Here is a 10,594-nt window from a genome sequence, read left to right as displayed (position 1 = left end):
TCTGTACTATGATGAATTCTAAAATGATGAAAATGCATATCGCCCTCCAAAAGCATGTTATTGTATTCTTATTATCACTTACTGAGGCGTTGCTAGGCCTTTAGCATAGATTTACATTTACGCTACCTGTCCATACCTGCCCGCAGTAGCAGCCGGGTATTGGGATACCTGCGTGCTGTGCATAAAGTGATGACGTCATAGCATGCACAACCCAAGAACTGTCCGCAGACGATAACATGAAAAGGCGAGAAGTGTGTGTTGGTCCCATTATGAATATTCCGTATGATTTCATCATGGATACTCCGACAATGAACCGCAGCCAAAGCAGCCAGCTTGATGAGGACGCCCTGGCGAATTTGGAGACCAGCACGGTACCAGCCAACACGACAAAAGTTAAAGTGAGCCAACTTTTTATGTACGCATTTGCTGGGTGTTGAGCATTTTGAAATGACATTAAATATTGTTCATGTGATTCCATGTGTTGTGTATCTCATTAAGTGTTATGCATTTTCAGAGGCCCGACGTCCATGCCCAGTTGCCCAAAATGATTGATATTTGACCTCGTCTAACTTGGGCGAATATTGATCATTTTGGGCAACTGGGCATGGACGTCGGGCCTCTGAAAATGCATACCGCCCTCCAAAAGCATGTTACTGTATTAATATGCACCACCCGAGGCAGCCATATTGCAATTTGGGATGGTGTGGGTAGTTTATGCGGTAGGAAACTTCAACATATTGCTAGTTTGGATCAAATATTTAGCTGTGAAATCTGACTATCAGAAGGCTTTTCGAATTTGACCTGGGAAGAGCAGAGGAATCCATATTGCATTTAATATTATACAGAAAATTTGTGTTGATGAGGGTGGTGAAAATAGGAATGTACTAAATCTTAAATTACACATCAGTGGTGTACATAGCTTTTGCCGATACTTTCAGTCCCTCTCAGGGGCAGAATAGCAGAATACAGAATGACAGAATAACACAAACCATATCAACAACAAAAACTTTAGTATACAATAACAACACAACTCTGACAGTCACAGTTTTGTTGAGTTCTGTTTATTTTCCTTGACTTCTTCAAAGTATCACATTATTTAAAATGGAAATAGTGATTATAGAATTTGTCATAAGTAGTGCTTTCAGCTAAGTTTTCAAAATATTTCTGTGTTCAGTGCATTTCTATCAATATTACCTATAAAATTTCAATTCATTAAAAAGACATACATAGGTGTACAATCATACAATATGAAAAACTTGAAAATCCCCCAAACATAAAATCCTCAGTTGCTTCCCCATATTTACACCAATCACAAACAGTCCCCTGTATTTTGACCAGTGGTTCAGTTCCAGATTGTCTCATTTACAGTTTTCATTATGAATGTCTTTGTCACTGAGCTACACATGCTTACAAAAATTTGTAGTTTTATTTATTGCATTTCAAACCCCAAAAACACGCACTCATCAATGAATTTGATCCTAAATGTGCAACAATTACTTAAGATTGGTGTAGTACTAGAACATAGCAGCAGATGGCATATGAGAGCCGTTAAATGTGAGCCATTTGTTTCCCCAAATAAACAGACATTGTGTAAATGTATGTGAGAATGAACAACAATAACAAAAACAAAAGCACTCATCTCCATGTCAATGCATGTGGATCTATCTGTCTATCTTTATATATATATATATATATATATATATATATATATATATATATATATATATATATATATACACACACACACACACACACACACACACACACACACAATTTAAGGGGAGATTTACAAACCAGGTGGGGGCTACAGATAAGCATTGTCTTCCTCTGAAATCCGGAGGACTGGTGTGCTGAAGTTGGATGAGCAGGTGCCCAAGTTCTGGGTACCAAAATAACTCTTATTGTTCATTTCTTCCCTGTGGGCCCCGTAGAGTCCTGCCTCCAGTGAGTCTGGTCCCTTACACTGGCAGCTCGTCTGTGGCGGAGGCACCAAGCCATGCAGGAGGCTATTCCCCTGAGAGTTGCATCGAGCCAAGTTGTCTGTCAGATGCTGCATGTACACCTCCTCCAGCTGCTTCTCTAGGAAGCCATTCAACATGGAGTTAGACATGGGCTCCAACTCTGATCCAGGAAGATCCAAGCTGATGTTCTCTCTGCCTCCCATGACCAGGTAACCTTGGTCAGGCATCGATGAATTAGGCAAGACTTCTGAAGTTTGCTGGGATGCACGTTCTGGAAGGACTAGATCTTGAGCAGAAACATTGTGTTGCCCGTCAGTAGCTGTCAGTGGGCTGTATGAGATCCAGCCTGATTCAGCCACCTTAAGGTCCGGGTACTGCTGCAAGAGGCTACAGTTATCCAAGTCAACAGGAAGGTCAGGGTCCTGGCCTGGTGAACCTCGGGGGATCAAGAGCCCTACAACACCTTGTGGCACCATGTCTTTGGTTTTGGGGAGATCCTGAACTTTGTTTGGATCTGACAAAAGAAAATCATTTTAATTTGGGTTTTAGTTTGAGTTAACATTTTCCATGTGATGAGTGGGACAAGTATAGGATTAATGAAGCCAGTCAGTCACTGAGTCATTGAGTAGTTCTGCAAAATTTCCATAACTGTACTTAATCAAACCATAAATTTAACATGCTCCCATTTTCATTACTTGAAGAAATAGATTTAAGACTTGTATACACACGAGGTTTATTTACCTCAAACTTTACAAAAGTGTTAAAATAATGTTAGTAAGCACTTCGCCTTGCCAAGATATTCCACCCACCTGGCAGGTGTTGCATATTGTGATGCTGATTAAACAGCTTGATTATTGCACAGCTGGGAAGTTTAGGGTCCCCTACTGAAGCTGTTATCCCCGCAACCCAATCCCGAATCCCGGATAAGCGATTGAAGATCAGTGAGGTGAGTGATTATTGTGCAGCTGCACCTTGGAGTGGCAGTCCTGGGATTGTGTGTGGTTGAACATGCTCACCAGCCATGAGGCTGGGCGGATGTACTTTACGGAAGCGCATTGCATTCACTGGATTAAAAAAAGTGACAATTTATCTCGTAATTACGAGATCTTTTCTCATAATTACAAGATCAGGATCTCATGATTATGAGATAAGATGAAGAAAAAGTTCTTGTCGCTTATAAATCCTCGCTAATCAGTGGGCAATGATGGTGCTCTCGAAGTTAATTACCACCTTCTTGGTTTGAGACACTGGGAAATAGTGATACAGAAAAAAAAAACAAAAAAACAATGAACCTAGTATTTTGGGCCACATTGGCATCTTTAAACATGCACAACAACCATAACATAACATATATACAGACCTTCTGAATCACCTAGGTGGGAATTATTTTTATTTTTAAGGCTTTTCACACTTCCGGTGACTGACTCTTAATACCTTTTTTTGCATCACTGTGACATCAGTGATCCAACAAAGGATAAATATTTGTATCCCTCTCTATTGTAACTTGGAACTGATGAAGCTTTTCTGGATGACGAGCAAAAGAGCATATTTTATATTCCCATGCTATACCTTTGCATTCCTTCTCATATAATATTGGCTCCATCCCTTCTCAATGGATGGCACTGATGTCATCCATTGAGAATGGCCATCCATTGATTCTCAATGCATCAATACCAGATACTATGGAATGGATGCACACACAGACCTATATTTTGAGCTCTGTGTTAAATATACAATCACAGCATTGAAAGCACATCAATGCAATTAGCGAGAGAAATCTCTAGGGCTGTGTCAAAGAAAACATTGCAGAAGTATCGTGGATGCTGTGGATATTATTCATCACCACAATGGTGGATGCAGATGGATGCGTTCCCAATGCAGAGAACATGGTCTGCTCATCAAAAAAGAAGTCTATTTAGTTCTGTATGAATTGGACATGAGGAGGATGTCACTGAGGAAAAGGAGCACAAAACGTATGGTGAGGGAATGCAAATGTATTTGTGTGGTAATGCAAAACATATTGCAAGTGAATGCAAAACAAGCTCTAAAAATAAATCCCAACCACAGCCCTTCAGGAGCTCTGTACATGTATGTTGCTTGAGAAGCTACTAATTACATAAGGGTCCCGGTGGCCACGAAGGCCACTGTTGCTCATTTGATTCATAAAATCCTGTAAAAGTGCTTTTAATGCAGAAATGTTTAATTTGAAAGAAACAGCGCATCAAGAGAAAAATGAAAGTTGGACTTCTATGTTTACGTACTTTTACATTTACAGAACATTTTCTTGGGGTATGGATTGACAACAAGGCTGCTTACCTGAAGCGGCTGAAAGTATGTGCAGATCAGTGGAGCTTCCAGAAGGATCACAGTTAATTTTTTGTATTTTATGTACTTTTGCAGGAGAGGCCAATTTTCTCTCCTCCCTGTAACGCAGCATTCTGAGAAAACCTTCGGCCAGCATGGCACAGTCGTCAATGTTTGTGTCGTCTTCGTGTCGTGCTCCTTAAGGCAGCTGGTCTAATGTACGATGGAACAGTGTGACTGTGACTGTTTCACTTCTGCAATGGAGGAATGACTTCTCCGCCCCCTACACCAAACTTCCCTTATTAATCTAAAACTGAAAATCACAGTTCAAAGAAAACAGAAGAGACTCTGACAATTGCGAAACATGGTAAGACGGGGGATCCAATTAGTGGTTGGAAAATATTTTGGAGAACTTTTGGGGCATTTTACAAATTTATAACAATACAACTAGCAGGGCATGCTTCTCTAAAAATCATCTTTCAGGAAGAAAATCACTCACACCGTGCATGCTTATCAGGGTGCACACACTGCAGTACAATCTGGCCCATTGTGCTAAACATAATGACAGGATACCTTAAATGGAATATAAATTTTTATCTGATGTCACACTGCCTTACTCACTACATCTTAAACATCAGGAAAAAAAAATGCTACAACATCCTCCTCCCCACTGCGTTACACTAATATCACACTACCCCAGTTACTACATATTAAACATTATTGATTATATAGTCGATGGCAATAGCGATAATCATTGTTTTGGGCTCATATAAATTACATCATATATTTTTACAGCCTCTCAGGGGTATGTAGTTGCCGTGTGTGACAACACATACCCATAAAAAAGCTATACATATATATATATATATATAAAAACATAAAATCACTCTGTAATTTGGTTGGTTTTAAAAGGCTCTACAAAAATTATTTGATTACACTATGTAACACAATTTTTGTTCCTGGCTTCTAAGTGTTATATTTCAACTGCTTATGTCTAAAGTCTATGGAAAAATGACTACATTCAGCACAAACTTTGATTTTTTTTTTTTTTTTAACATTCTAGAAAGTTCTAAAAGTTTCTTGAACAAATTTCTAGATAATTCTGGAAACGTCTAGAAAATTCTGGACAGTTCTAGCAGTTAAAGACTATTCTAGAAGACTACTCAGTAGTAGTGAAGGCGAATCGAGAATATTCTTGAAAACAGACAAATAAAATTTTAAAATATCATTGTCCTGATCACAGAAGCAAAGTTTCTGTGGAATAACAGCTATTTTCTATTTATTTAAGGCATAACAGGTTAGGAAAACACACTGTGTACCCAGGAACAAAACAAAAATAAAAAATTGTTACATAGTGTTATTTGCTATAGCATGGTGAATTAGGTTTATTCATTTTGTTTTGTTTTTGGTGCACTGCTGTTTGCATGTTTGTGTTTTTGAAAATTTAGTTTGGGGATTAATTTATACTTTGTATTAGTTATCATGGGTATATGTATAATTTTATATACATATGTATCATTTTTATTTTTTGGTTAAAGGGGTGAGCGTTTACAAACTTTTGCTTCTGCCAACACTCTTTTGGACACATGGGTACGTTGGATTAATTTCTTTCTTTATAAGTTTCTTGTTGTTTTTGATCTGTGTGTGCTGAATACATTCATTCATTTATTCAAATTCATTCATTCATTCATATATCTGTGGAATTAAAAATTTGATGAAACTGAAAATTGTCAACCTACAGAGGGCAGAATTCAAAGATACCAAGAAAATCAAAGTGAAAAAATGATGCGGCAGGCTGTCCATTTTCCCAAAATTTCATTCCAGCAATGTATGGTCACCATGTGCTTGCATGCATACCTGAGAATGTAAGTGCATAATTGAGGTTTCTTCCTCAGAGGGAGTTTTTCCTTACCACTGTTGCTCTGGGGGTTGGTAAAGTTAGACCTTACCTGTGTGAAGCGCTTTGAGGCAACTCTGTTGTGATTTGGTGCTATATAAATGAAAATAAATTGAAATTGAACTGAAATTAAATTGATAGTAGATGGAGGGGAAAAAATGTCAGTGGGCTCTGCCTGCAAAACAATTTTTGTTTTGGGTGTCATCTCATTGTTGCCACTCTAGTGCACCTGTTGTTAATTTCATTAACACCAAGACAGCTGAAACTGTTTAATTCAACTGAATAGGAAAGTTTGTCCAAATATTTGACTATCCATTCATCTATCCATCTATCTATAGGTGGAGTGAATGTGTTTGACTGCATCATAGCTGAGACTTGTTTCATGATTTCTATCAAAGAAGAGACTTAGATTTAGAGTGTTAATACGGCCTTATTTGTGTTTTATTTTATAGAAGGTATAAGGCATGAACCAACTTGAGTTTGAAACTGTGAAAAATATCGGGGTGGGGGGTGGTGGATAATCCACTTTCCAAAAACAAATTAAAAACAAACAAACAAACAAACAAACAAAAAAAAACATCTCAGTCCATCTTGTGTCTGTCTGTTTGCAGTTGTGTAAAATTTGACATAAAAAAAGATTTATCACTGGAAAAAGGTTTCCAATTAATACATTATTAAGTCAAAAGTATACAAAAACAGAAATGGGCTTGAATAAACCCAGTTTTCCAAAAAGGTGCTGCAGTTTTGAGTTTTAGTAGATAACTCGTCAACCTTCAGATCAACACTTCAACAATTCAAGGGAAACAAATTACGTAACAAAGTGCAGAATGAACCTGCAGAGTTAAATCAGACGCTACACATATGGACACTACTTTAAAAAGGCAAAGATATTTTATGGTGCAATTTTACCACAGTTGAAGTTGTGCGGCGTAATTACGCGACCAGCCTGACAGTTCTCAGTGTGCACACGTTGGTGCCTGTGGTGACGAACTCTCACACAGGAAGCCATTCGTGCAAACGGTTGATTGACACATAAGCAGCATCAACATTTAAGAGTTTAGGGCTAAGACAAGAAGTAAGGACTGTGCTCAGTTACCCATAATTCTCTGCTTTACAAACTCCTTTCACTATGGATGACAAGGCACAGCAGAATGGAGATTAATTAAAAAAGAAAAGTCTTTGTCTGGGTCCAGGTCTTGATTGAGGTCTTGGTCTGAGTGTCAGCTACAAATGATGTGATGCTACTGTTGTCCTTTTTTCGCTAAAGCTTCAGCCTCCTGAAAAAAAAGAGCAAAAAACGAGGCGACATTAACAGGTATGACATACAGTAAAATAGCTTTGTTTTGTGTGTAGACATCACAGAGGAAAACCCCTGTGTTTCTATGGTAACTGGCACACCTTTCTGCAGTCCCTGTTGCAGCAGACAGGAGGTGCCAGTGTGTGTGTGTTTGTGTGTGTGTGTGTGTGTGTGTGAGAGACAGCTAAGAAAAGGAGAAAAGGCCTACTTGGGTGATGCATTATGTAATATTTGCCGTTTAGGTGTGGAACTAATGCTGTGACAATTAATACACATTTGCTCTATGGGTTTTAAAAATGCAGTTAGGCTACTGGAATGAGTGTGTCTGTTGTTGTGGGTCGTTGGCGTCACAACATTACCTTAGAGCCAGGGGGAGCAGTCAAACCCAGAAATGCATACACAGCATTGTCCTCTCTGGCATCAAAGAAGGCCTCATAGTTCTGAGAAAGAGGAAAACACATTTTTAGTGGTGCCTTCAGGCTCAATCAGCAGACTTAAATCCAAACCACGATCTGATGAACCACAGTGCAAAACAGACTTAGGACCCATGCCTGAGTGCACGAATTTTAGCATGGAATATCACATTCGAGAGTCTTTGTGGAACAGCAGATGTGGAGGTGTGTGGTATTTGCCCAGGGAGAGGCCGAGCTAATTTGGAATCAGACAGGAAACAACTTATAAAGCATCTCAGACAAAATAGGTTAAAAGTACAACTTTCTGTGCAAACATGTTGCTTTCAGGGCTCAGGCTGTAGAAATTTACATGTCAGGTCAGGGAGGATGTCCTAGTGGTGTGCATCCACCTTCATCATCCTTTGCACATACAGTGCATCCGGAAAGTATTCACAAAGCTTCACACAGGATTAATATATCCTGAGACAATTTCTCTGGATCATTTTACAAACGGTAAAAGGTACCACATTCTTTACTGTCATGAAATGGCACATTAGGATGTGACAAAAGTCACTGAAGAATGGTTGAATGAATAGACTGTATTATCCAAGTAGTAATAATAGTGGGCGGACCATTTGGTCGGCAACACAGTCTAGTCAATGCAAGTGGTCTCCAAAAAGAGCTGATTTTACACTATGTTGAGCTGATTTAGCCCCATAGTAGAGTATACGAGGTCCGTCCATAAAGTATCGTACCTTTTTTTTTTTTTTAAACTATATGGATTTGATTCATATGTTTTCACGTCAGACAAGCTTGATCCCTCGTACGAAAGGTACGATACTTTATGGACAGACCTCGTATTTTAGTCTATTTAGATTGGGATCAAAAGTTATCCCAGCAGAGTAAATTTTACTCAGCAAAATTTACTGTGTAGAAGGCATGAATCAAAGAGTTTTAGATTGAAAATGGGAGTACATTGTATTTGCTGCTCAAATTCATTAAGAAATATTTCATCTTAATACAAATGGGAGCATGGGCTCAGGAAAGTAAAGAACTCTGGTCCAACTGTAGTGGTGTAATACTTATTCTGTTTATACATTTTATGATAGTTGTTGTGGTGAGTGTTTTAAACCGCCCGAAAGCTTATCTATATACACTCAACAAAAATATAAACACAACACTTTTGGTTTTGCTCCCATTTTGTATGAGATGAACTCAAAGATCTAAAACTTTTTCCACATACACAATATCACCATTTCCCTCAAATACTGTTCACAAACCAGTCTAAATCTGTGATAGTGAGCACTTCTCCTTTGCTGAGATAATCCATCCCACCTCACAGGTGTGCCATATCAAGATGCTGATTAGACACCATGATTAGTGCACAGGTGTGCCTTAGACTGCCCACAATAAAAGGCCACTCTGAAAGGTGCAGTTTTGTTTTATTGGGGGGGGGGGGGGGATACCAGTCAGTATCTGGTGTGACCACCATTTGCCTCATGCAGTGCAACACATCTCCTTCGCATAGAGTTGATCAGGTTGTCAATTGTGGCCTGTGGAATGTTGGTCCACTCCTCTTCAATGGCTGTGTGAAGTTGCTGGATATTGGCAGGAACTGGTACACGTTGTCGTATACGCCGGTCCAGAGCATCCCAAACATGCTCAATGGGTGACATGTCCGGTGAGTATGCCGGCCATGCAAGAACTGGGACATTTTCAGCTTCCAAGAATTGTGTACAGATCCTTGCAACATGGGGCCGTGCATTATCCTGCTGCAACATGAGGTGATGTTCTTGGATGTATGGCACAACAATGGGCCTCAGGATCTCGTCACGGTATCTCTGTGCATTCAAAATGCCATCAATAAAATGCACCTGTGTTCTTCGTCCATAACAGACGCCTGCCCATACCATAACTCCACCGCCACCATGGGCCACTCGATCCACAACATTGACATCAGAAAACCGCTCACCCACACGACGCCACACACGCTGTCTGCCATCTGTCCTGAACAGTGTGAACCGGGATTCATCCGTGAAGAGAACACCTCTCCAACGTGCCAAACGCCAGCGAATGTGAGCATTTGCCCACTCACGTCGGTTACGAGAACGAACTGGAGTCAGGTCGAGACCCTGATGAGGATGACGAGCATGCAGATGAGCCGAGACGGTTTCTGACAGTTTGTGCAGAAATTCTTTGGTTATGCAAACTGATTGTTTCAGCAGCTGTCCGAGTGGCTGGTCTCAGACGATCTTGGAGGTGAACATGCTGGATGCGGAGGTCCTGGGCTGGTGTGGTTACACGTGGTCTGCGGTTGTGAGGCTGGTTGGATGTACTGCCAAATTCTCTGAAACGCCTTTGGAGACAGCTTATGCTAGAGAAATGAACATTCAATACACGAGCAACAGCTCTGGTTGACATTCCTGCTGTCAGCATGCCAACTGCACGCTCCCTTAAATCTTGCAACATCTGTGGCATTGTGCGGTGTGATAAAACTGCACCTTTCAGAGTGGCCTTTTATTGTGGGTAGTCTAAGGCACACCTGTGCACTAATCATGGTGTCTAATCAGCATCTTGATATGGCACACCTGTGAGGTGGGATGGATTATCTCAGCAAAGGAGAAGTGCTCACTATCACAGATTTAGACTGATTTGTGAACAACATTTGAGGGAAATGGTGATACTGTGTATGTTTTAGATCTTTGAGTTCATCTCATACAAAATGGGAGCAAAACCAAAGGTG

At 39.9% G+C, this 10,594-nt stretch overlaps 2 protein-coding genes across 2 annotated transcripts in view; both read right to left on the bottom strand.

Moving 5' to 3' along the window:
- Positions 1-1,117: 1,117 nt before the first annotated feature.
- On the bottom strand, positions 1,118-4,520 carry si:dkey-237j10.2. Its single transcript, XM_034181650.1, has 3 exons — positions 4,278-4,520; positions 1,764-2,475; positions 1,118-1,661 (listed from the first exon to the last, which is right to left on the bottom strand). Exons 1-2 carry the CDS (start codon positions 4,420-4,422, stop codon positions 1,805-1,807), a joined length of 816 nt encoding a protein of 271 aa, XP_034037541.1. The 5' UTR covers positions 4,423-4,520; the 3' UTR covers positions 1,118-1,661; positions 1,764-1,804.
- A 2,233-nt stretch (positions 4,521-6,753) lies between these two features.
- The window catches only part of sh3bgrl (SH3 domain binding glutamate-rich protein like), a 92,444-nt gene continuing 88,603 nt past the window's right edge, over positions 6,754-10,594 (bottom strand). The window contains exons 3-4 of the mRNA XM_034181651.1: positions 7,819-7,899; positions 6,754-7,439 (exon numbers count right to left, since the gene is read on the bottom strand). Coding sequence (XP_034037542.1) covers positions 7,404-7,439; positions 7,819-7,899 — 117 coding nt within the window. The 3' untranslated portion in view covers positions 6,754-7,403. The remainder of the gene's footprint in view (positions 7,440-7,818; positions 7,900-10,594) is intronic.

Source organism: Thalassophryne amazonica, chromosome 11 (genome assembly GCF_902500255.1).
Source record: "Thalassophryne amazonica chromosome 11, fThaAma1.1, whole genome shotgun sequence".
In the NCBI taxonomy this organism is placed as follows: domain Eukaryota; kingdom Metazoa; phylum Chordata; class Actinopteri; order Batrachoidiformes; family Batrachoididae; genus Thalassophryne; species Thalassophryne amazonica.
Note: the sequence above shows the minus strand (reverse complement) of the source record. Positions and strands in the feature narration are given on the sequence as shown.

Excerpts from the sequence above, each read along its gene's own strand:
- si:dkey-237j10.2 (XM_034181650.1), bottom strand. The coding sequence starts at position 4,422 with ATGCTGGCCGAAGGTTTTCTCAGAATGCTGCGTTACAGGGAGGAGAGA. Across the intron at positions 2,476-4,277 it reads CATACTTTCAGCCGCTTCAG|ATCCAAACAAAGTTCAGGAT; the intron begins GTAAGCAGCCTT and ends TTCTTTTGTCAG.